At 42.9% G+C, this 27638-nt stretch overlaps 1 protein-coding gene across 1 annotated transcript in view; it reads right to left on the minus strand.

The window, feature by feature from the left end:
- Window positions 1-7449: 7449 nt before the first annotated feature.
- Window positions 7450-27638, minus strand: part of DNAAF6 (dynein axonemal assembly factor 6) — a 195963-nt gene continuing 175774 nt past the window's right edge. Inside the window, exon 7 of the mRNA XM_069213733.1 lies at window positions 7450-8678. Within this exon, the coding sequence (XP_069069834.1) occupies window positions 8549-8678 (130 nt within the window). The 3' untranslated portion in view covers window positions 7450-8548. The remainder of the gene's footprint in view (window positions 8679-27638) is intronic.

Here is a 27638-nt window from a genome sequence, read left to right on the forward strand (position 1 = left end):
CAGAACCTTTTCCATTTTAGTGTGTAATTCTTGATAGCGGTTTCAGCTCCATCCCCTTACAGTATCATCCCTAAATGCAGAGACATGCATAGGGATTCAAATTGTAGGTCTAAACCAGCCAAGTTGTTAAGTGCAGTGATGCCTTATTGTAGAGAAGCACTCCTTTGTGACATGTGATAAGGAGGAAGATGTTCTTGGGATGAGACTGTCCACTGCATGGTATTAAATGCTTGCATCTCTTTCCTGAATGTTCCCGGCTGTAGGTCATTTGAATATCTTGTTATTTGTTTGGCCTTACACACATGACAATAATAACTCTGTGGTCCAGAGGGGATGCAACAAGTGTGTCCTGTAGTTGACAAGGGACTACGGTTGATGGCCTGGGTCATATAAATTAAGTGATGGTGGCACTGTACCTTTTTCTGATTGATAGTATTGACCAAACTTTTTTTATTGTTTTATGTTCAGGCATAGGAGTGAAGCCCCAGCCAGGTAATGTTTCTGTTAAATGTAATGTCTAGACCCTGCATTGACATCCCTTGATGTGTATATCAGGACTCCATATTGTTTGTTAGTGTGTGCTTGCAGAGACCAGGGGGTTCCATTTCGGATACCCCTTCTAGAACAGCACACGATGGAGGTAGAGGTATTGCCTCCCAGACAGTGGAAGGTGTATTGCTTTAATTCTTGAGGTAAATGGTGTAGCACAAGACAATGAAGTGTGAGAAGATGCAGGCTGGGATGCTTTTGTCATTTATTGTGCACAAAGGACAAATGATGGCCGGAATACAAAACAAATCAAACATTCACCCGCAGTAACAGATTTGGGCTAAATCCATTGTTTTTTTGCCTGCCATGCTATTTCAGTTTGGATCCAGCATATGCATGTGCATCTGCATATGGCTGTGTCCAAGCTGGGGTGGAGTGGTGAGCAAACAATTGATGGATTAAACCCAAATCTGTGACTGGGGGTGAATGTCTGCATTGTTCAGGATTCTGTCCATCATCTGCTCTTTTTGCTTTTGTCGCCCTACGTGGGAAGGATATGCCCACAGGTGGGACCCAGGCTCACTGTGCCACTGTATTCAAGCTAGACTGGCTGATGAGGGGTGATACCCAAAAATCTGTCCCAGGATGCTTTTTCCACTCCAGGGAGGACCTGGCCTTGCAGTTCAGGCTGGACAGTTCCCACAGGGAGCAGGGTCAAGAATGATTTGCATATGGCTGAATCCAAACTGGGATGTAGTGAGCAAAAAAATATGTATTAATCCCAGATCTGTGACAGGGGGCGAATGTTTGCATTATTCAGCATTAAGTCCTTCATCTGTTCTTTTTTATTTTGTTGCCCTAATTGGGAAGACTATGCCCAGACGTTGGTCCCGTGCTCACTGTGCCACTGGATTCAAGCTAGAATGGTACCAGGATGCTTGTTTCCAGTCTAGGAAGGACTTGGCCTGGCAGTTCCAGCTAGACTGTTCCCAGGAGGAGCAGGGTCAAGAGTGATTTGCATATGGCTGGGTCCAAACTGGGGTGGCGTGGTGAGCAGAAAGACAATGGATTAATCCCAGATCTGTGACTGGGGGTGAATATTTGCATTGTTCAGCATTATAGCCATCATCTGTTCTTTCTGCTTTTTGTTAGACATTGGGTCTCTAGATGGCAGAGGTATGTATCCTGGTATCCTGTCCAAGTAGGGACCACAATTATAGTCAGATTAAGTTACAAAACAACCTAAATGATCCTGAGGTCACACTCCGGTAGCTGGTCACAGAGCAGGCAGGCTTAACTTAGAAGTATTTGTATTTCTAATGTACAATGTATTTGTGAAGTAACTCATACAGTAACTGTTAGACTTTTCATCCTTGGCGTGGTCTCCCTTAACTTTTTGCCTCTGCTCCCCAGGTTGTTGATGTGTGCTGAACTCTAAATGTACTGTTTTTGTTACTCTGGGCACTTTACCACTGCTAACCAGTGCTAAAGTGCAAGTGCTTCTTTATAAAATATGTATGTGATTGGCTTATCCCCGATTGGCATATTTGATTTACTAGTAAGTCCCTAGTAAAGTGCACTAGAGGTGCCAGGGCCTGTAAATCAAATGCTACTAGTGGGCCTGCAGCACTGGTTGTTCCACCCACATAAGTAGCTCTGTAATCATGTCTCAGACCTGCCACTGCAGTGTCTGTGTGTGCAGTTTTTAACTGTAAATTCGACTTGGCAAGTGTACCCACTTGCCAGGCCTAAACCTTCCCTTTTCTTACATGTCAGACACTCCTAAGGTAGGCCCTAGGTAGCCCCAAGGGCAGGGCGCCGTGTATGTTAAGGTAGGGCATATAGTAAGGTGTTTTATATGTCCCGACAGTGAAATATTGCTAAATTTGGTTTTCACTGCTGCAAGCCCTGTCCCTCTCATATGTTAACATGGGGGCTTCCTTTAAATCTGATTAAAGTGTAGATTCCCTTTGGGAGTGGATGGACATGTGGAGTTTGGGGTCTCTGAGCTCACAATTTAAAAATACATATTTTAGTAAAGTTGATTATGAGATTGTGTGTTTGAAAATGCCACTTTTTGGATTGGGCATTTTCTTGCTTATACCATTTATGTGACTCTTCCTGTTTGTGGATTCCCTGTCTGGGTCAGTTTGGCAGTTGGGCTGGTTGCACCTCACACTAGACAGTGACACAAAAGGAGCTAGGGTGTAGTCTGCATTTCCTGATGAGCAATCTGTGCTAGGAGGGAGGGGGGAGTGGTCACTCACACCTGAAAGGGCTGTGCCTGCCCTCACACAATGCAGCCTCCAACCCCCTGGTGAGTGTCTGGGGCCTGGTCTGGGCAAGGCAGGATGTCACATTCAAAAGAGACTTTACTTTGAAGTAGGCCTACTTCAAGGGAGAAATTGGGTATACGAAGGGCACCCAAAACCACAGACTTTAGAAACCCTTCTGGAAACAAGAGGAACCTCTGCCTGGAGAAGAGCTGAAGTGCTGACGAAGAAGAGATGCCCTGCCTGTGACGGTGCTTTGTGGAGCTATCCTGCAGTTGCTGCTTCTGCCAGAGTAAGAGGGCAAAGACTGGACTTTGTGTACCTTCCATCTTGAGAAGAAATCTCCAAGGGCTTGATTTAGACCTTGCCTCCTGTTGTTTGAAGTCTCAGGGACAGCAAAGACTTCTCTCTGCCAGCACCTGGAGTCTCTGGAGAGACTCCTACTCTGCCCTGTGGTACCCATCCAGTTCCTGGGACCCTGAAAGGAGAAGCTGTGAGCCTAAAGACAAGGAAATCCACGCACAGAGCAATGTGCGAGGAAAAGATAGACGCAACTCCGATCTACGGCTGAAGAAATGACACGCCGCCGACTCCGCAGCTGAGAAACGACGCTCGCAGGAAACACGACCGGAGAATCGACGCATTGAGCAGTAGAAACGACGCGCAGCATCGCTGATGGAGGCTGGAGATCACAACCCGCGCTGAGGGGTTTTCGGATCATCGTGCGGCTAGATTTCTGACTCAAGTACCGCTGTGCGTGGAAAAACAACGCAAAGTCTGCCCGGACCCGAAAGTGCTGACCAGATCGACGCACCGCTCTCCTGCGGAGAGAAGAAACAATGTGCCCCGACCCGGTGAAAGGAGAAACGACGCACGGTCCCGCTCGTGAGTGGAATCAACGCATCGCAAGCCCTTTTTGACGTGCACTCGCCCGTGCGGGGTTATTTTTGATGCGTGTGTGTTGGTACAAAAACTTTACTCCTAGCACTCAGAAGTTAAGCCTACTGCTCAGCCAAACTACCAAGGGTGTAAGCAGGGGTCAGCTGAGGGTGATTCTCTTTTATCCTGACTAGAGTGAGGGTCCTTGCTTGAACAGGGGGTAGGCTGACTGTCAACCAAAGACCCCATTTCTAACAGTAACATAGTGACAACACCACAAAGTACTCCACACCAGTTGAGAAAATAGATACTATTTATGTGAATATGCACAGGTCAAGATATCACTTTGTGGCAGGATGCACATGTTTTTTTTAAATATATTGGCTAAATGTTCAAGTAGACATTATTTGCATATGGATAATACAATGATGGATACAATGATGTAATGTTATTTGTTTTTATGGATATTAAAGATTATAGTATAATGAATAATTATTCTGTTTGAGCCATTGATAAGAGCAAGAAAAAAATAAGTCAGGTTGCTGGGGGTCTCTTTAAATTGTTGTTTAGTTTCTCCTGCCCTAGGTACCATTATCAAGTTCAAGGGGTCCCTTGTTTAAATATAATTAAAAATTAAGTAGGTGGCAGATAAGCAGGAAAAATAAGCTGATGACAGTTGTTATGGACCCAACTACTGTAAAATTCGCATTAGAGATAACTGGTTAATACAACAAACACAAAACCTTCATTGTATTACAACATTTATATGTTGCTAACTATCCCTATGTGAGTTGCTGCAGCGCTTGTCTTTAAGGGAAGCATGCCTCGCTGTGTAGGGTATGTGGTTGGAAGGGCTTGGTTTTTGTTTTGAGCTAATGGGGAAGTTTCCATGTCATGCATGAGGACCACTGAAGTGTGGTTGTCTTATGGGATGAAGAGCTTTGCAGTGTTATGGATGAAGAAGTGTAAGGGATGGGCTCACAATTTATGTTTTCAGTAAGCTGTCAGTTTTAAACAGCTCCTCCGCAGACTCTTTTAAGGTATTTCTTATGATCATAGTCCACTTATTTGGTTAATGATCTGTGTTATCCATTCTGAAATACTTTGTCTAAATGTTAGGACTCTGAGAACGCACAGGTTGAAGGGAGAAATCATGAAGAGATTTGCTGGAATGGGCTTTGTTACTATCATACTGTATATGGTTGTCATTGTGTGATATCAAGAAGTGGTCATTGTATGTAGCTTGTTGGGACCAGCAGTGATGGACTAAATTAAAGTACTCCATTATTAGTGACATGTGGTAGATCTCTTCAGGTATTCATGCTTCATCAGTTGGTGACGGGAGGTTTATTGCTGTGGAGTGGTACAGTACTGGGTGATAGTCATTACTTATATAGGTTTTATCTTATGTGAACGTCTGTGTGTCAATCGGTATAAAGGAAACCATGAACATACTGTTGTGTGCTTGTTACTGAGTGGGCTGAGACAGACAGACGGACCAGCTTCTCACGGTACGTATATTCAGTGAACTTTGGATGCAGCACTGTCTTGTGGATAGTTAAATGTTCTCGTCAATGGAAGGGGGTAGTAATAAGGACCATTTGACCATGCTAATATCAAAAGCAGAATCTTTAAACTTTGATAAGTGTCACGTTTATTGGCAGCTGCCAGCCCCAACAATAGATCCAGTTTTTACAGAGGTAAAGGCCAAGTGTATTCCTTTTCCACAGTATGGATCAATAATCTTTTGAAATGGGCCTAGCACCTGGCTGCTTAACTTGCCAAATACAGTAAGCAAGAAGAAATATGTCTTGTATTTGGAAAGAACGGTGATCTCTCTTACCTGATGTTAATAAGTTGAACCATGGTGACGTATGATTTCCTGTGGAATCTTTAGTGCAAACTGATCAGACATGTTTTCAGTAATACGTTGTCCTAAACCTAAAATCTGGGGCCCAAGAATACTGCTATGAAGGAGTGCAGATTCTGTGAATATAAACTTTAATCTCTGACACATGTAATTTGCAGTTCTCAAGGCTTTATAAAGGAAAGACGGCTTTGGCTTCCAATGTTTAAATTAAATACTCAATATTAAGCCACATTCTAGACATTATGAATCGCACTCGGGCGAAAACGCAACACAATTGAGTTGATGGAGCAATAAAACATAAGGATTCTGATATGTGTGTGTTCTCCTGCTCGATTTTTAAGTTGGATTGTATTCTTTAAACAGGTAAACACAAGTTTAGGATTCTACACTGAATGGTTAACCTGTTTGCAACTTTTCTAGATTACTTTTGAATTTGCACTGCCACCTTTTGCCGCTGACCTTGCACTCTCTGGAGCCACCCTGAATCCAATTAAGAAAGCAGCAGGCAGGACAGTCGATATATCGCGTGCGGGATGCCTTAAGCATCATGTGCATGTGCAAAGGAAGAATGTATTCTCAAAAACGTATGTTCTTTTGGACCTTAACTCGAGATTTGTGCCTTGATTATTTATACACGATCAATAAAGGTCCACTATTTATCAGTTGCACATAACCCAGAGCAGTGATTGCTCTGGCAGGCACAAAAATGATTTAACAAACATCAATAACAGTGAAAGGAATAGGCATTATTATATATTTCCCACACTCATGCAATCCGTCACCAGGAGATGGTCAAGGATGGCATAAAAGGTGAAAGCACAACACGCTTTTCTGCATAGAAACCCTTTGGGGAAAATGATACATGTCTCGTTCAAGGCTCTTTTCTCCTGACGGCTCACCTTTAGGTAACGCTGCACCTTACCCACCCAGCGTCAAAAGTGACATAGAGCAGACTATAGGACCCGTTTTATTACAGTTTGAGGCAAGGGTGCAGGGCCACTTCGCCTAAGAGATTACAAACTCGCAAACACATATTACAATGGAAATGATATCTGACGAGAGGTGAGTGATCATGCCTTCGAGATTCTGTTGCCTAGGCTGGCCAGGTGATCAGAAAGAGTATTTGAAAACACGTTGTTACAGACACGAAATACTCTTGAGATATAAAGCACTTCATTTTGCTCTCCCTATAGTCATCTGTATATTTTTAATAGAACAGGTTCAGGGCAATACTGCCTTCAGATCAGAGACGTTTTGAGGCATGGGCAAAGTGGGCTGTGGCCTAAGCCTTTCAAGGGGGACCCCGATAAAGGCAGCTCTGTTCTGCAGAGAGTCTTGCCCTGTTGACCTGGAACATTTCTTAAACAGATTGTTTTAAATACCCCTTTCCTTTCATTTATTTTTAATATGGATGATCTCTGAAAGTCTTGCAGACATTTTGCAGAGAAATGTATTTATGTTTCATGCAACATCTATTTTAAAAAGTGTCTTTTAAATCAAACAGGACCTCACACATGAGAAATGGGGGATGTTACAGATTATTTGCAGTGATATTAATGGGTGGCTGCTGTGTTACAGTACTGAAAACACACATTACTATTCCTAAATATTAGATGTAAACACATTTTGACAAGTGCTCTTCATTGTCAGGGGGCTGGCCAAAGAGGGCATGAAAGAATTGAAAATAGGATCACACACTTAAAGCTGTTTCCAAACAAGGCCCCCCAAAATACGTGTGGCTCAGCCCCTCCCCAAATCCCTAAAATGTCCCTGCTACATGCTAGATCCAGCCACCAAGCTGCAACCATTTGTGGACCGCAGTACATGTAATGGTCCTTTGAAAACCTAACAACATATCAAGGATGTGCTTAATGTAGTTCTGGGCAGATAGCCTCTTTAACTTTGTAAAGAGGAAATGGGAATGCACGTACCATGGCATAGATTCAAAAGTATTTTATTTCATTTTCTACATTTGCACTAACAGCCTACAAAATGCCTTTCGAACGTTTAAGGCGCGCAAGATTGGTATTAAACAAATTCAGGAAAATATGTGTTCGAAAAAGCACTTCCATAAACCATCTTTCAATTGAAACAATTTCCATCTAAAATTAGAAGAAATTACCATGTCATGTACCATGGCTCTGTTGGGCAAGTAACGCACCAATATATCCTTCGATGCTTCACAATGGCCACGTCTCTTCTCCACATATAGGAAGCAGCAGTGGTGAAGGTAGTGACTTGCCAGGCTAATACAACCAGGGGAATTTGAGTTCCACACATCTAGGCGAAATTATGATTAAAATTGTGATTTTTTTTTTCAAGACAGAAAAAATGCAGACCACGCATGGCTGTCAAAATTACCCAGACTTAAAATCTCAAGTGTCCCTAGTCTTTTGTGTATTTACAGAGATTTTACTCTCATAAACAATCACAACCCTTGTACCATCAATGAAAATTGAGAAACACAAAGAGCACGAATTATGAGTGTTTCTGAAACTCAACCAACATACTAACGGGTAGCATTTCTTGTTAAAATTCCTTTGTATATCCGATATGTGGTTATTTCAAATAGGTCTCTAGACTATCTCACTTAAAACACATATCATAGATATTTGTGCTGAACACGAAAAGCATGGAATTTGTGTTTGGGTACACTTTCACTTATCCTGAACAAGTCCTTATAAAGCATCCATAGTGCCCAAAGAAAGAATGTCTGCCACTTCCCTTTTTACTATTTCATAATGGAGTCATGGGAATAACAAAAGCAGCGTAGTGAGGAAAACGCCTTAATTTAGGAACTTTGGGTTCTAGATTTTGAAAAAAGTCTGCAATAGGGGATGAAGTAGTGATCAAGAGAGCCATGTGAAACAGTCAAAACCTGGTCTGTTTCATTGCTGACGTTTCAGTGCTGGCGCCGTACAGCTGGTCGGCGATGAGGCTGAAATGTCTTCGATCACCCCTCCATCCGAATAATCAGTGGTGTGACCGTTGTACTGTCCTTGTAGCCATGCCTCCGGTCCCTCTTTGGCACACGCTTTCAGGCAAAGTTGATGAAGTCGAACTCTCTTCTCATGGTTAACGTGACTTCTAGGGTCTCCTTCTCGGAGATGAAATGAGCTTTGCCGTTCTTGCTGTCCACTGCATGGGGGAGATGCAGGCCCAGTTTGCTAGAAAAGAAAAACACACATAATGTAAGGCAATGGCAATTTCACGACGGTCGCAGGATTAGTAAAACACAATGATACTACAACGTAGATGGTTTCGCTTACGTCTGCCTGGTTTTTATTCATACAATCGCGTTTTGAAAAAGGTTTCCTGGAACCGATTGCCAAGCTGTACTTTTTGATTTAAGGCTCTACTGATGCACAGCGGCACATTGTGGATGCACAGACAAGCGCGAGGCACATCCATTTTGCTGTCAGTATGGCATACATCTACATAATAAGGAGAGGCTCGTGCACGTTTGGATTTAAAGAGGAAATGTTTTCTACCGCCCGCAAGATTGATTGTAGAAATAAAAGACAAATGGTGTGGAGTAAAGTGTTTAAAGTTTTAACTCCATTTTTATAGATCTTTTCAATCTTCTAAAGTCCATATTCGTCTCTGATGTGCCAACGCATATTTCTCGCTTCAGTTTCACATTTACAGTTGATTTCAAATTTTGAACAGCATTCTTTTTCCTTCAAGGGGTTGTTCTTTTGCATCCTATTGGCTACTGCCAAAAAAAAAATCCAAAGTCGTTAGTTATTAAGCCTGGACTATTCACTTTGACTCTATTTTTTCCAGCTTCTTCGTTCAAAGCCACAGACGGGAAAAGGACTAGAAAAAAAGGCATGGAGGATTTTGGACAGGAAATAATACCCCACCTGATGCATGAAGATGAAGCCAGATGTGAGAAACATTTTTCCACAGTCACAAACAACCCTAAGTTGGGTTTGTGGCTGGGTACCGAACAGCGGTTTGGAATTAGTGCACTGTTGGCATCCCTTCCATATTGGTCTCAGATCTATCAATGGATTGCCACCGGAATTCTGGCAACAAACCATTGTAAAGTTACTGACTCCCAAGTGAAGTTGGCAACTTATTCACAAAGGAAAGGGACGCCTTCTATTTTTGTGAATTGGGGTAACAATTTCAAGAGGGATAGGCAGCAGTCTAGGGGACCGCAGACAGCTCCGACTGAAACATAAAAAAAATATATATACAAAAAAAAGGTTTTCTTCACTTAAAAGCAATCACAGGCACAGTGGTTTGCTGACCCTTGCAGGCCGCCATCTCTGTGACAGTAACCAATCACACTGAGCTGCAATCTGAGACCTACCTAAATATGTCTGTTTGCGACTCACTCCACACTGACGATTTAGTACACAGGTCAGTTTGCAAAATGAGATACTGGTCACAGAAAGACTGATCACAAATTGCAACCAGTATCTTCGTACATCTGGCCCTAAATCTCAAGTCAGACAGTGCAAGATGTCTGGTTGCAAATTACTTACTGTGAATTTACAGTGGGAATATAGCCCACTCATTCCTAATCATTGGTTGGATTTATTGTCGCTCGTTTGCTTACTTCTTATTCAATGCCTTGACTACTTCTTCTTGTGTTTGTCCCTCCTCTGGAATACTGCCTCTTTATGATCCTTTTGATTAGCTGACTTGTACTCTTGCACAGTTCACATTTAAGAAACCACTTTTTCTTTTTTTATTTAGCAAACCAGGAGAGTGCATGTGCTTGCTAGCTCTCTCTCTCAGGCGAGGAGGGTTCCCTCCTCCAGTAACCCCTGTGCTGTTTTGCTACCCACCCAGCTTGTCTATAACAGAACATTAATGGGGATATATTTGCTGGGATACGACTGTAAAGCAGACTTCAATATTTGTTTTTATTTTATCTCCTGCATTCCACATATTGCATGAAAGCACAAGCTTTGGCACAAAGGGGATTTTATTGCTCTGGGGGAAAGGGGCACTTATTTGCACTCATTCTGCTGGTGTCTGAGGCAGAAGATGTACTTAGCATGACACTTCCCCTGGAGGCTCATAAACCTGCTGCCTAGGCTATTGCAGAGAAGCAAATGACTGAATCATGTGGAAAGCACAATAGGTCTTTCCAAGTGTTTCTGTTTTCATTCTGACAACTTATTCTTTGTAAATGCTGTTCAATTGCCCGAGTGAAAAGTATTTGAGAAAGAAACCATGCCATTTATAAAGACTGAAAACACTGAATTCAGTGTGCAATTTGTGTTTCCTCCAGTACTTAGAAATTTGTTTTCTTTTACTTTTACTAAACAATAGTTTGCAGACAAACATTGGCAAACCAACAGCTCTGTAAATGTATTGCAAAGGACAGACCTATTGGCTTTTGTAATGCTTGTTTTCTTTTAGCCTCAGCTCCTTCGACAATCACTCTTGTACATATTATCCATCACCTGTATTTGCTGAATCAAGAAGTTCAATAGGTACTGAATTGTTTCCTGAATCTGTGTGAACTGTTTGGTAACCCCTCTTTTTACTTCCTGTCTTCATGTTGTATTTCTTCCTTTTTATATTAACCAATTTACTATCATTTTGTTAATCTAACAATTATGAGCAACATAATGAAATTGTCCTCCAGATATAAAGCTGTGCTCCTCAAACATCTGGCACTGGCTGATTTGAACATCATGAGGGCTGGTGAGGACCTAGAAGGGCATAATACATACATATTTAATATTTATTCTGAGGTATTTCCTCATGGCCATTTAACTGAGACTGTGGCCACGTTTACCGACCACCTGAGCAAACCTGTCACAAGCTGTAATACACATGGAAGCTTAAAGGTCAAAACAAACACAGGAATCTGTAGATGTAAAACATACAACACCATATCTCAACACAGATAATGAGCTCTAGCAAAGACTAAAGTAAAAAATTGACATTTAAGGGATCTTCCTCTGAGGGTAACGAGAATGAGTCCAATATTTCTAGAAGTATTCTACCACTGATGTCTTCTTCTAACTCCACATTTCAATCCTGCAAGGAGACACTGAATAATTTAAACTAGCAGAGACAGAGTGAACACCTCTTGATTGGATATAAGTCAAGAAATGACATAATAGAAACTATTGCTTGGGTTCTAGAACCCAAGGTCCTCGGTACGAATCTACCTCAGTCTTCCTGTTATCCTGAGTGGAGCTTAAAATAACTAAGACCTAGCCTATATGAAGGATCCCAAGCCTGAGATAACTCATTCATCATACATCATTAACTATGCATTGATTAACGCAACATCTTTGTCCAATCACAGCTTAAAATAAATGCAACTATATTATCTAATCAGTTAGGTATATAGTTTATCACAAAGACAAGGTGGGAAGATGCATGTGGTCCTGACATTTTAGATGGCATTCCTAAAACATATGCCGTCTCTGGAAGAGAATGTCCAATAGAACAGTGGAGGAGAGAGGGGGGAAACTATTAGGAGCAATTTCCAAGAAAAACCAACAAATATTGCAATGTTCCTTCCCTCAAAATAGAATTTTTAAAACATATGATATTATGCATTAAATTATCCTCCTCAGAGTCAGTATTTGTTGTGCTTCTTTGCCACCCACCAGGTCCGTGGGATAACTTTGAGTTAGCACTCCTAGAGTTCACTAAACCACTACCATGAACCAGCTAGAAAATGAGGATATTGGGCAATTTCAATTTTTTGTTTGGTGATGCGAAAGATACAGATGATTTGAAGCTAGCTAGCTCCCTAGCTGATCTTGGTTTTATCCAAACTTTACATATAGCCACTTATATTAAAGGACAAAGCGTGGACTGAGTGTTCTCCCACCAACACAGTAAAATACTCATCAATATGGTCCACTTCTTGACTGGCCTGACCATCACTTGATAACTTTGTATCTACAAAGCAATAAGCCAATACAAAAATAAATTAATCCAAAGACAGTTCTTATCATATCTAGACAAACATAACTGAAGAATACCTAACTGAAGTGCTGCTTAGAGTAGGTTCTAGATGGCCAGCTAATGATCGAGTCAAAAACATGGCGGACTGGTACAAACACACACTTGGCATGTTTAATGGTAAATCTACCCCAGTTAAAACTTCTAAATTGCAATGGAGCCAAACTTGGCTATCCAGGAAAACTAAAATGCATCAAACGCAGCTGAGTAAATTACAACAAAAATGGCAAAAGGATTCCCATTACACTAACACTGTACAATTAAGAACACAAACAAGCTATTCAACATGACAGAAAACAATGGGTCTTATTTAGAATGGGTCTTGTTAGAAATGGGGTCTTTGGTTGGCAGTCAGGTTACCCCATGTCCAAGCAAGGACCCTCACTCTAGTCAGGGTAAGTCACACACAATCCAAATTATCCTGTGCCCACCCTCTGGTAGCTTGGCACTGAGCAGTCAGGCTTAACTTAGAAGGCAATGTGTAAAGTATTTGTGCAATAAATCATACAATAACACCATATAGCACCACAAAAATACACCACAGTGTTTAGAAAAATATCTGATATTTATCTGGATATTTGCAGGTCAAAAACGATCAAAGATTCAATAAGAAAATGTAAAGATATCACTGAAAAGTGATATAAAGTGTCTTAAGTCTTTTAAAAGCAAACAAAGTCTCTTTCAAGCACAAAGTTGCTGGTTTGAGTGAAAAATCTCCACAAAGGGCCGCAGAGAAGGAGATGCGTGGAAAAATGGTGTGTGCGTCGGTTTCGCCCCTTCACACACGGACTTGCATCATTATTTTCCACGCGGAGAAGAGGTTGCGTCGTTTTCTGGTGCGCGGACAGCCTCCTCTTCCGGTCGTGGGGTTTTCAGACGCCCGGGGTCTGTGCGTGGAATTCTGGGGTTGTTGGCAAGCTCTGCGTCATTCCGGTGGGTAATGCAGGGAAATTTCTCCCTCACGGCAGGCACGGCGTCGATTTCCCTTCTAGGAGTCAGGCGTTGTCGCCCCAGGTCGGCTGTGCGTCGATCTGGTTGGCCGTGCATCGAAGTTCTGGTCACACCGCAGGCACCGCGTCTATCTTTTCCTTGCGAAGTCGAGCGGCGGCGTCCCGGGTTCGTGTGCAGTGAATTTTTCACTGCGGAGCAAGCTGTGTGTCGAATTGTTCGCCACACAATGAGTCCAGGTGCAAGAGAGAAGTCTTTTTGGTCCTGAGACTTCAGGGAACAGGAGGCAAGCTTTATCCAAGCCCTTGGAGAGCACTTCTTCACCACAGCCAGGGAACAGCAAGGCAGCAGGGCAACAGCAAGGCAGCAGTCCTTCACAGAAAGCAGTCAGGTGAGTCCTTTGGGGAGCCAGGCAGTTCTTCTTGGCAGGATGCAGGTTCTGGTTACAAGTTTCTTCTCCAGGAAGTGTCTGAGGTGGTAGGGCAGAGGCCCTGTTTTATACCCAAATGTGCCTTTGAAGTGGGGGAGACTTCAAAGAGTGGCTTAGAAGTGCACCAGGTCCCCTTTCAGTTCAATCCTGTCTGACAGGGTCCCAGTAGGGGGTGTGGCAGTCCTTTGTGTGAGAGCAGGCCCTCCACCCTCCCAGCCCAGGAAGACCCATTCAAAATGCAGATGTATGCAAGTGAGGCTGAGTACCCTGTGTTTGGGGTGTGTCTGAGTGAATGCACAAGGAGCTGTCAACTAAACCCAGCCAGACGTGGATTGTAAGGCACAGAAAGATTTAAGTGCAGGCCTCACAGTAGTGTAAAAACGAATTTACCAGGGCATGCAAACTACACAGGTACATGTCCTGCCTTTTACCCACACAGCACCCTGCTCTAGGGGTTACCCTTAGGGGTGACTTATATGTAGGAAAATGGGAGCTTTAGGCTTGGCAAGTACTTTTAAATGCCAAGTCGAAGTGGCAGTGAAACTGCACACACAGGCCTTGCAATAGCAGGCCTGAGACAAGGTTAAGGGGCTACTTAAGTGAGTGGCACAACCAGTGCTGCAGGCCCACTAGTAGCACTTAATCTACAGGCCCTGGGCACATTACTGGGGACTTATAAGTAAATTAAGTAGTCCAATTGGGTATGATCCAATGTTACCATGTTTAAAGGGAGAGAGCATTTGCACTTTAGCACTGGTTAGCAGTGGTAAAGTGCGCAGAGTCTAAAAACCAGCAAAAACACTGTCCAAAAAGTGGAGGGAGGCAGGCAAAAAGTTAGGGGTGACCACCCTAAGGCTGTCAGGTCTAACATGTCTTGTTTCACAAACATCGCAGATGTCCTGCCCCCCGTCACAAGTGCATTATAACCCGCAGAACTTGTAATACAGTAGATGGGTTATCTGTAATGTTTTGACAGAGCAAATCATCTGGCAAACTCTAAATAAGGCCCAATATTTGATTTGTAAAATTGAAGAAGTTGTTACCTCTACCAAGGCTATAATTCAGGTGTTCAAGGAGTTAGACAGTGCCAAAGCCCTACAAAAACATTCAGATATGCTAGCCAGTTGGCGTGACAACTCAAATTACTTTAAAAACAGGACTGACCTTATATGTGCAAAGACCATTACCTCTGAAAAACAGACGTATGACAGGTGATACACGGACATTGGTAGTCCCTCAGCAGTCTTTTGATGTCTTGAACACACAGTTCATTTTCAGAGTTATGTCCCTTGATTAATCAATGACCATCTTGAAGCCTGTGAACCCAACATCCTGTCCGTAAGCTCTCTAACCTTTAAGGGTGATCCAGCAATGCAATGCTGGTGGTTCTATGTAAATGTAAATGTTCTTTTGAAAAAAGGTTACATACTGACTCTGCTAAAGCAGATTTGTATCACTCAACTTCTGAAGCAAGTCCGGGCTGAAGCCATTGTACTTTTTAACTTGAAATATACTTTGACTTTTCATGGTATTGGAAAATGCAGACACATTACACCTTCAAAACTTTATTGAGCATTTCAACTTGTTTGGGGATAGACAGTTTTTCATCATCACTGGTGCACCGAAATGCCCGTGAGTGATGTTCAGTTTACCATTGTAAATACAGCAGATGCAGGGGGTGCAGCCCCTCTGCCATTACTGGACATTTCTTCAACTTAACACCCTTGACGACTTCAAATTATTAGAAAAGCTTGCAAGAGTGCAATTGGAATAAATCCTTCTTGTCTGATCGCATGGCTAATTTGGTTATTGATTGATGCTAAGCTGAGCGAATGGCTGCCTTCTGTAGGGTTCCTTAGGGACCCTGCCTCTCTCCTCCGTTTTCTAATATTACATGAAATGCTATCTAAATTTGGGATGAAATGTAACTGCTATGCAGCTGACAGCTAGGTGATACGTCGCTTGACAAGGGGTTACCACTGGAATATAAAGAAGTAGCTTGGGTTTGTGAAGAAATCCGAGTGGTGATGAATGAGGATCGGCTAGCCCACAATGCAGACAAGACGGAGTTCTTGGTGGTGGGCACTGACCACAGCTGACCGAGCATACAGTGGATGCTAGCTCAAGTGGATATAAAAGACTAGATCAAAGCACTAGAGGTTCACTTTGACCAAAGTATGTTCATGGTTGGCCAAGTCAATGAGATAATGTGCTCGAAAAATCACCAATTAACGTTCTTACTGAACACTAAACACATATCCTCTTTTGAAAATCAGATAATCATTTGAAGTGCAGTAATTGGTTCCGAAGTGGATTATGGCAATGTTCTCTTATTTACAGGTATTGCAAAAGTCTGTTGTGCAAGTACTTCTCTGCAGTACTCATGTTTCCGATGCTTTATGGAACCTCCATTTACTCCTAGTAGAATCTGGACTTATATCCAAAGCATAAGCATAGATTCATAAAGTTCTGCATGGAAAGGCATATATAAAATTGACTCCCTACTGTACTAAAGATTAAGTTACTTACCTTTGCTAACGCTGTTCCTGGTGGATACTCTGGCTAACTGCAAACTCATCACGTTGTAAATATTCCCTAGGTGTCAGACTCGATCTAGAAACTCAAAAGCAGTACTTCTGCGTTCTGGCAGGTGGCATCATGTGGTTCTCCCCCGAGGTTGCTCTGCTCTGAAAGAGACAAGAGGACTGTATATAAGTGCCACCCAGACACGCTGATGTCAGTTGCTTTTGAATGCTTGTCTGTGCTCTCATATACAGAACACATTGGCAAATTGGCTTAGCCAGTGTGGAGATCTCAAGTTGCACCATTTTTTTAGATAGGAAAAGAGTCCACTCCACAAAATGGGGAGCAGAGAGGGTCAGCGAGGAATCTGCAGTCAGGTATAGTATCCCGTAGAAAGGGCTTTAAAGAAGGTAAGTAACTTGTCCTTATAATGGCTACTTCTAACAGCAGATTCCACACCAAAGTAGTACCTCCCCAGGTGGTGGCTCCCTGTAATGGCTCAAAGAAAAATGACCTGGAGGATCGGAAGAGTGAAATGTCCTTCCATTTAGACCTGATGCCCATGTAGCAGTCTGACCGATATCCAGGACACTCAACTAAAAAGTCCCAACCAGGGCAAAACTGATTTTGGATTGCTTTTGTTCCGGGTCTGGGACGTTCTGGCCTGGCAATTTGGGCGGCACTGCTCCTACTGAAGTAGGTTTAAGACTTACTTGCATATACCTGGGTCCAAACTGAGAATTAACTGGGATGCGACCTGAGTAATTAACAGTGCCTGAATTAAGATCAGCCATTCCACCCATCATATATTTTTTAATATAGGGCACAGAGACTCCAAATGAGAGTGCAGCAGTGGGGACTTGGGCCGGAGTGGAATGAGACCTTAATCCTTCACATGACTGCTTTCTGGCTAGGGCGTGGCAACTTTTTGTGCACAGTACAATCGACCTAGAAATTAGTCTTTTTTTCTCTGCCTTACCCTTCTTTGCTTCCTAGAAAACCACAAAGAGTTGATACTCCACCTGATCGTCCTTGGTACGATCAATGTAGAAATGGAGGGGTCTCTTCAACGGCCCCAATTGTGGTCAAGCAGCCACCACTGAAGATTTTGTTGCAGTCTCCTCCAACACTTGGACGGAGTCTGGTAGGTTTTCTGGTGCTGTAGTCACTGGGACTTTAGGTCCCACTGCAGAGCCTGCATGTGTCATCTGATGTGGATTAACAGCAGGTCAATAGTCCCAGCAGCCTCAATGCCATCCTCTCTTTGATCTAGGATGGAGCCTAACACATCACAATCATAGCCTAAATGTCCTGGACTCCCCACTTTGGGGGGGGGAAGGCACACAACTGCATTGTGTCAGATGAAATGAAGCATCTACGAAGAAGTGAGCTGTGACTTTGGCATCTTGATAGTAACCCACATTCATGTTAGGAGCTTAGCTGTCATCTGGAGGTGGTCTACAACGACCTATGGCAAGTCTGCTTTTAACAGTCAGTCGTCGAGGTATGGGAAGACTGCTACACCCAACCACCAAAGGTGTGCTGCAACCACCACCCTCACTTTTGTGAACACCCGATGGGTACTGGTATGGCCAATAGGAAGCACTGCAAACTGAAAATGCTTTAAGTCCACTGTAAACCACAGATAATGCCTGACGGCAGAAGGGCAAAAATATAGAAAAATGGCTCCTGCAGGTCCAATGCCACCATTCAGTCTCCAGGATACAGAGCAGACAAAACCTGGGCCAGCATGAGCATCACAAATGTGTCTTTCCACAGGAATGCTTTTTTTTTTGGGGGGGGGGGGGTCAGATATAAAATAGGACAAGGCTACCTTCCTTCTTTGGCACAAGGAAGTAGGAGGATTAGACTACAGAGGAGCAGACACTATACATGGTTCCTTTGGTCAAAAGAGAATGCACTTCCTGCTGCAAAACAGAATAGGAGTTCCTCTGTCAGTCACAGTGATAGGGTTGGAAGGTGTGGTGGGGACTGAAAGAAATGGTAGGACGCAGCCCCATTTGACAAGTTGGAGTACTCATGTGTCCGAAGTGATGGCTTGCTACCCTTGGAGGAAATTATTGATCCTGCCTCCTACAGAGTAGGTGTGGTTTTAATAGGACACACTAAAGTGGCGTTGTGGTTGTGGGTGCCAGAGGGGCGGTGTACAGAGCTGCATGCTGTCCCTCATCCTCTGAATGTGGTCTCCAGGAGCTGCGGCCTCAGCCATGAAATGGCTGAAAAGGTTGTTGTGGCTGCAGAGTCTGGGGTTGGCAATATAGGAAGCCCATGGCAAACCAATGAAAGGGACAAAACTGTTGAAGAAATTGCCTGGTAGGGGCAGACAGCTCCAGTGAATGCTCTGGAGCTTGACTTTCCTTAAAGCATTCCAGGGCCAAGTCCTCTTTCTGATGAAAGAGGTGAGAGGCGTCAAATGGCATGTCCATTAAAGGAGCCTGGATGTCTTTGGTGAAGCCTGTGGACCTCACCTAGAAGTGGAGCCAAGGAATGACACTCGTGCCCACTGCCCAGCCCATGCAATCATTTGTATCAAGGACAGACCGAATAACGATTTTGGACACATCTCGGCTGTCCTGCATGGTTTGGGCTAAAGACACCTGTAAGTCCTATGGTATTGCCCATTTGGCTAACTGTATCACATTAAAAATGATTGTAGTGGCCCAGGATGCAGCTGGCATTGACTGAATATAAGACTATTACAATAGAACACCAGCTTGTCAAAGGTCTCAATGTGACTATACTTAGTCAGGAGTCACCACAGGAAAGGAGTTACAGTTGACTCTGTGGCATGGATTCTGATTGGTTCCTGGGTCTAGGGCTGGGCTTGTGGTTGGTGGTTAGGGCTGAGATTCTGATTGGTTCCTAGTTCTAGGGCTGGGCTTGTGATTGGTGGATAGGGCTGAGATTCTGATTGGTTCCTGGTTCTAGGGCTGGGCTTGTGATTGGTGTATAGGGCTGAGATTCTGATTGGTACCTGGCTCTAGGGCTGGGGTTGTGATTGGTTGTCAGGTTTAGGGGTATGGCTGGTGATTAGGGCTGGGTCTCCCATTGGTTGTTTGAATCAGAGTTACAAATCTGATTGGTTAGGACTAGGTTTCAATTGGCCAGTAGGGCTATTTAAGCCTAGGACTCAGGGTGTCTCAGCCCGGGCGTTGAGGCTAAAGGTGGAGAGGACAAGGGCAGTTGCCTCTTTGGGCCTGTTCGGGACTGGTAGGGCCTAGGGCCAGAAATGCTGCCCAATTCTCTATTGACCAGAAAGGACTTTATTCCCTACACATCCATCAACATGCAAACACATTATCTGCAAAGACATCCAACTCATGCATCACAAACTGACCGCAGACAGGTTGCAATGTCCCTTCATCCAACACAACAACCCTTGTACAACACATATCCTCCACAACTACAACAGTCAAACCCCTGCATTCTCACAGCAAACACTACTCTGGCCACTCCCACTAACATAACCTGCCATCACCCACACAACACAAAACCACCCTAAGCATTACTTTCAGCCTTCCAGATATACACTCCATGTTCATGCAAACCAACAACACTATCCTCTGTTTGCTCCACACCGACCACCTTTCATCATAACAATTCCCAAACCCAGCCTTCCAACACACCATCTACAAACACCCTTCCCCTCTCTTCACCAATTACACACAACCATACAATCCTCACTCTCCACTCCACCACATATATTACCCCTTCCAGTCATGACAACTAACACAAATTGCCCTGACACACATCCATCCCCTCTTACACACCTCATACATTCATCTCCAAAACACATCAACACCCCCTGTAATACTCTAATTCCACTCACCAGCACTAACTCACATACAGACCACACACATCAGCACATCGAATCAACACAAACTTTCATTATATTTATCGTCTCACCCACACCCACCCTAATGACTACGCAAAGAATACAAGTCCCGTCCTATCTTTACCCCTACATTCTCACTCTTCACAAACACCTACTGCAAGCACCCCAACCCAGCAACTGTCATTCACGTACCTCTCCTCAATTGCACAAATTAGAGCTTTACATCATGATCCACATGCTCCTCCACCACCCCTAACCCATACTCCATCTACACTAAACAGACGCAAACAAAATAAACAACATGCCACTCTTAACTTTGCATCCCCTTGTCTATTACATAATAAGGCTACCCTACAAAAAACAGTACACTCTTCATGGATTTCTCAGCCACCAAGTCCACCACCCACACACACAGACCCAACAAAATGCCTCCTAAACCTGCTGGATGAGGAACACTACATTGAAAAACAAGACTATTGTGACCCTCACACAGTTATCACAAGTAACAACACACCTGCTTCAAGCTCAAATTATACTGCTTACACTTCTCCTAAGCAAAACAACACTGCCACTAACACACTTTTTCTAAACTGCCAGCTCAGAAATGCTCAGTCACTCTAAAAAAACAAGCACCACATCTACGACCTGCTCAAAGACACACAACCTGACTTACTATTCATAACAGAATCATGGTTGGGAGATGACGTGGCCCCAGTGTTGCACGAAGCCCTTCCTCCGGCCTATTAAACCATCACACAAAACCGTACAGGCAAAAGAGGAGGTGGGCTAGCTATTATATTCAAACAGGCAATACATCTCAATAAAGCAGATAACATTTTCATACAAGGTTGTGAAGCCCTCCTCACCAGATGCCACCCTACTCCAACTTCCTCCTGCAACTTTCTACTCCTTTACAGACCTCCACCTAACAAATCCACATTCCCAGATACTTTTCTAGATACAGCCTCAAACCTTATTACATTATACTCAAACCTATGCATTCTTGGGGACCGAAACATTTGGTTTGACAAACCCAATATGCCCCATCCAAAAGCTATCACCACTAGCCTAGTCGCACTGAACTTACATCAGATTGTACACAATCCCACACACATACTAGATGTCATTTTTGCTAAGCCTGAACTAGTTACTGTTCATAGCATCATGCCAATCACATGGTCAGACCACCATTTGATAACTTTCCAACATAAAACTCCACAAATCAACACACCCCACAACTACTCACATACATGCACCTATCGACCTTGGAGAAAACTCAATTCTGATGACTTAGAAACACAACTAACAGCCAACACAGATCTAGATACAATTAATTCTGTTCCAAAACTTTATGAGTAGCTACAGGAAGCTTTTGTTATCCTAATACCACTCAGAAAAACTAAACACAACAAAAGAAAACCAACACCTTGGAGAAACACAGAACTTAAAAAGACAAAGCAACAAATCAGAAAGTTGCAGCGGACCTGGCTCAAAACAAACAACAGTCAAGACAAACTGCAGCTACACAAACTTAACAGAATATACAAATCATCAATCAAAAAAGCTAAAAAAAGGTACTACTCAGACAGAATTCAAAATGCGAAAACCTACATGCATGGAAGGAAGTCATTCCACTAATCAAGATTTCACAAACAAACTGGCAACTCATTACACAACCAAGGCAGACACATTGGACTCCTATTTAAAACAGAAGAAAACCATCAGCACCAACCCTTTCCTAAAATACCCTCTAACAATAAACCAACCCAACCTCTACAGTCCTTCAAACAAATATCACAAGGTGAATTTATGGATTTGGTCAAAGCAAGCAGACCTTCTGGTTGCTCTTCTGCCCCTTGTCTACCACACATCTTCAAGAACATTCTTTTATCTACTTCTGCTGCCACACCTGTAAGAAGAATCATCAACAACTCTTTAACAACAAGAACGTTTTCTGTAGACCTGAAAAAGGCATACATGCAACCGTTATTAAAGAAAACAAACCTAGAGCCGCAAGACCCCAACAACTACAGACCAATCACAAATGGACCTTTCCTGGGCAAACAGATAGGTGGAGCAGCATTCGCCCAGATGTCACAATTCATTGAAGACAATTCTATACTTTCAGACTTCCAAACTGGATTCCGCCCAGGAAGAGGCACTGAATCAGCACTCATAGCGATCTGGGATGATATTAAAAACACAGTTGACTGCAATGAAGTTGCTGCACTACTTCTCTTGGACCTCTCAGCTGCATTTGAAATGGGTGACCATGACACCCTAATTGAAAGACTCCACGAAGCCAGCATAGAAGGGACTGCTCTCGACTGGATTACATCCTACCTTCAAAAAAGATCTAATATCATTTATTCTCCCCTCTTCTCGACCAAACCCTACCTCACAAAAGCAGGGGTCCCCCAAGGATGAATCATCTCACCTTTGCTTTTCAACATCTACATGATATCATTACCAGAACTGATCAATGATTTTCATCTCACAAGCTACAACTATGCAGATGACACACAAATTCTACTTGAATTAGAATGCCCCAAAAACATTGAAAACTCAAATCTTCAGTTGCCTCAGAGCCGTTAATCAGTGGATGACCTGGAGCCATTTCAAACTAAATGCCTCCAAAACAGAAATACTCATATATGGTGACTGGAAAAGTTATGATCCACTGATGCGCCTGGCCTGACGATCTTGGAACACCTCCTCAATTATCGAAGGAAGTTAAAGACCTTGGAATCACCATGGACTCCAAGTTAACTATGAATGCCCAAGTGGACAAATTAGTACGAACAAGCTTCAACACCTTGAAGACTCTACGACGCATCTTCCCCCACCTCGGATTTCCACACAAGGTGCAAGCTACTATCTCGCTTGTACTATCCAAACTGGATTATGCCAACGGCCTCTACCATGGATCATCTCTATCTATTATGAAAAAACTACCACGTACTCAGAGCTCTGCACCCAGGTTACTATTACATGTAAAGCCGCAAGCCCACATTTTCCCTGCCTTGAGAGCACTACAATGGTTGCCCGTTGCCAGAAGATGCACTTTCAAGCTTCTTTGTATCACCCACAAAGCTATACATGGAACAGGACCACTTTTTATCAGAAACAAAATAACCACATACATTCAACAAAGAGACCTCAGCTCAAAATTGGCACCCCGCCTTAGAACACCACCAAACAAGAAAAAGACTATAGGTGGTACTTCCTTCTCCGTTCAAGCAGCCAAACTATGGAATTCATTACCACCAACCATAAGAGCCACAGATAAGTATCTTGTCTTCAGAAAACTACTCAAGAATTGGCTCTTTCCTTCATAACCACCATATTCAAACAACTATGGACTGCATATGCCTATGTTGATGAATATTTTTTCTGATTATGTGTATATTCTAGTTATATATAGTTCTTTAGAAAATATGTATTGCTACTATGTCATAACAATAAACTACACAGACACTCTTTAAACCTGTTTAACTAAGTATATTTACTCATGGTTAAATATGTATATGTATGTACATATATGTGGGCATATGTGTGTGTTTTGTATGTAGGTGTGTGTGTGTGTGTATATATATATAAATATATATATATATATATATATATATATATATATGTGTGTGTGTATGTTATTCTATGCCTAACATGTTCATAGGTCATTGCATAACTCCTAGATAAGTTGTTATACTAGATACTTATGAATCCCTGCTCTCATCTTATATCACACTTATCTACCCATCACCATATGTCATGTCTCTATCAATCTATCCTCCATTCCCACTCGGACTCATCCCAAATCCATTCTACTACTTTCATCTCCTAAATAACTCTGCCTAAGCTCTTCCCTCCGCTTCCACCTCTAACTCACCCAAACCTCACTTTACTACCATGATCTCCCAAACAACCCTACTATATTATCCCTCATTTATCTCACTCTGCTACTATGATCACCTAACTCCTTCCACAGACTCTTTCCTCCTCCATCCTCCCTTTACTCATCCCAAGCCTAAATCCTATTACCATAAACTCCAAATGAACACTTCTGGATTCTTCCCTCCTTCATTGTGATTACTCCGGACAATCTAACTAACAAACTCTCATATCCGCGGCTCAAATTAACTTATAATAATACTAAAACTGTACTCATATTTCCCTATACTAATCCACCACTAATTCTTTTTGGGTTCCAGACTAGCGTGCTACTCGCTGAAAAGCGATTTGACGCCTCGTCAGGGGTAGTAAGCACTATATAAATACTATCACAATTACAATATGGTAAATGGGCAAGAAATCATGATTGCCCAGTGCCGGTCTGTGGTAGCGAGCTACCTACCTATCGACTGGGGGTGCAGAGAATGACTTTGCCCAAGTGCCGGTGAGGGTATTCATGAGGGCATTTCTTAAATGGCAAGAGATATTCAGTATGTGCCTGACCAGGCTGACAAACCTTCTTCAGAACATTTGTATTGACCTCAATTGTAGGTAACTGCGGGTCAAGAATCTCCGTAACTCATAGCATAACCATTGCAAAAGAGGCACTCTCCTCTGAGGCAGGACCAAAGGGAGAGGCAAGTCCAGTGTCTGGGGAGTTGTCAAGACCACTGGAATCCTGTAATTCAGCATAACAATGGCCCTCATTGTATTGTGGAACAAATTAATCTCCTCCTCACCATCATAGTTCTTATTTTCAGAATCTGAGCCGGTATCTGCGTAAGAAGGACTGGCTACAGGCTGTGCTCCAGCGGGACAGAAGAAGCGGCCTTGGCCAAGGTCAAGAAGAGGCCTCCTTATACTCAAAAACACCATTGTAGTGGATTCTGTTCTGGTGCCTTCGGCAGCTATGTTAAAACAACTGGAACAGGGAGAGGTGACAGAACTGAAGTCAGTACTGAAGCCGGTGCAGATCCTGCATTGGGTTCAAGAGGGAAACACTGCATAAAGAGCAAACCCACTGGAGGAGCCCCAACTGGAGGCCTCTGTGGATCCTTGGAGCCCAAAAATGCACTAAAGGGAGATAGACGGGTGCCAAAAATGCATAGCATTGCCTCTCCAAAGGCCTCCATTTGCAGTGATATCGTAGATGGACCACCTAAATTCAATCTGCAAACTCTGAATTGGCTATTCAAGGTGTTAGGGAGCGACACAGAGGGGCACACTGACACCCTTTATCCATCTCTGGAGTCCCTCAGTAGTGGAATGGTGTTGTTTCTAGATCAGACTTTTTGGGCTTTTTTTCAAAGTATCCAAAGATTTTGACTGCGATGAGGCTTTGCTGAGGAAATAGGACCTTATTTTCTATTTCAACGTATCACAGTGTAGAGTCTTCCTATGTTTGGTGTTGTAAAGTTTCACCTTGTGGTCCCGATATTGTCCTTCAGGTTTATCTGGCAGTCATCACAAGCCCGGAAGTTTTGCTCCAACACCAGGCACCAGAGGCATCCCTCTTGGGAAGGCTGTCACAGACATTTGTTTGCACCAGTCCCTGCAAAGCTTAAACTCTGCCGATTTGAGAGGTGAATTTTCTCCTGCACACTGATACGAAAAGAGACTTGTTGAAAAAGACTTGTCAAAGATGAGTAGTAGAGCTCAGTATCCATGCCTGAAGGTGCAGAAAAAAAGGAACTGATGTCAGCTCGCCTGGATGGTGCTTATATGCAACTTGCTCATCACTTTCGGAGCAGAAGAACATCGTACAGAGCCATGTAACACCACCTAACTGCGCACAGGAGTACTGCGTTTGAGTTTTTGGATTCAGTCTGAATCCTTGGGTAACATTCAGAAGGTGAAAATTCTGCAGTTCGATGTATCAGTCGTAAAGATAGCTTATAAAAAGTGTCATGCAAAAGGTAGGACAGTAGTAATTAATAGCCATTGCCAGCACATCCTGGAGCTCACCCCTGAATAGCTTGAGATAAAAGTAGCAATTATTGTTCAAGAGAAAGGTGATATCCCAAATATTTGAATGATTTCTTGGCCCTCCTGACTTTTACAGCACCTAGACATCTTAAAGTTTTGGCACTGTACAAATATTGATTTGATGCAGAGGATCACTGGGTTGTGGACTAAGACTCGCACAAAGGCTCTGTGATTTGGACGGGTGCAACATCCGTGCCCTCCACTGTGGGTGTGACTACCGTAAGCTTAAACAAGATGCCCTAGATGGACGGAGGCAGCACAGTGTTTACACACAGTAGCATGGCAGGCCTTTTTTCCTGTGCCTTTCATGGAGCGCTTGGCCAACAGGCCTTGCCTGATAAAGCAATCTGTCCAATTCTCTGCAATCTAGTCCTCTGCTGCATTGAGTACAGAAGGTTAGGCACAAATGTGTGCTACATGTGAGATGTATGTTAAGTAAGACAGGCCATTTTCCTGTTTTCTGCATGGGGCGGCTGTCCTTGCCTGTTAAAACTGTCTGTTCAGTCTTATGCACTTAGTGCTAATATTATGCACAAATATGTGCTATATGTGTTTATTGTATGGCTGAATATCAATCATATTAACATCAAGAACTCTGCAATGTCCACTTTATTGGTAATAAAGTTTTACCTTACATTTATGCTGTACGTGTCTGTACATGCCTGTGAGAAAATTGGAATCCGAAAGTATTTTGGACAATTTGGTCAACCGACCCTTGAAATACACAACAAAGAATAAATACATTGGAATAAGTCAGATGTATATCAATAAATACTTATTTACAGCATAAATGTTCAGTAAAATTTTAAAAACTATAAAACGGATATTGCGGAGTTCTTGATGTTAACATGATTGATATTCAGCCTAAAAATAAATTTCAAAATTGAGTTAGGGGCGTAAAAAGGGGGTTGACAATTTGACTGAGGATAGTCTTAAAGTCACAACATAAGGAACAAGTGTACTATACAGTGCAGTGTTGATATATTCTAGTGAACAAATTAGGCATCTTGTAGTGAATCCTAATTTGTTTTAATGGGATTACATGAGTTAGTTTAGCCTTTGGCTTGAAGACTCGTGCCCCCGTCACCTAGTGACTTTTAACCTACTTAGGTTGCTCTGTCTTAGCCCAATTAATTATTTAATTCATCTAAGATGGCTGGCTTGTTTATAGTTAGGCCACTTGTTATGCTTTGCATTATCAGTGCCACTGCGCTAAGGCGCCAAGATCAAGCGACAAAGACAAACAAACAGTAGGTGTTCACACTTAGGGATTTTCCATCTCCATACTTTTGAGGGATTTGTTTATGATAATTGCCGTCCCAAGCATGTCTGTTATTTATGGTTTGGGAACACACCTACGTCAGGGGTCCCGGTAGATCTGTATAAATATATCGCACTTTAGACAGATAATCAGAAGGATTCTGACCGGAGGGCATTGCCACCATCGCTGATACCGATGCTGCACGTTGTCTTGACGCTGACCCA

This window comes from Pleurodeles waltl, chromosome 2_1 (assembly GCF_031143425.1).
Source record: "Pleurodeles waltl isolate 20211129_DDA chromosome 2_1, aPleWal1.hap1.20221129, whole genome shotgun sequence".
NCBI classification, from domain to species: Eukaryota; Metazoa; Chordata; class Amphibia; order Caudata; family Salamandridae; genus Pleurodeles; species Pleurodeles waltl.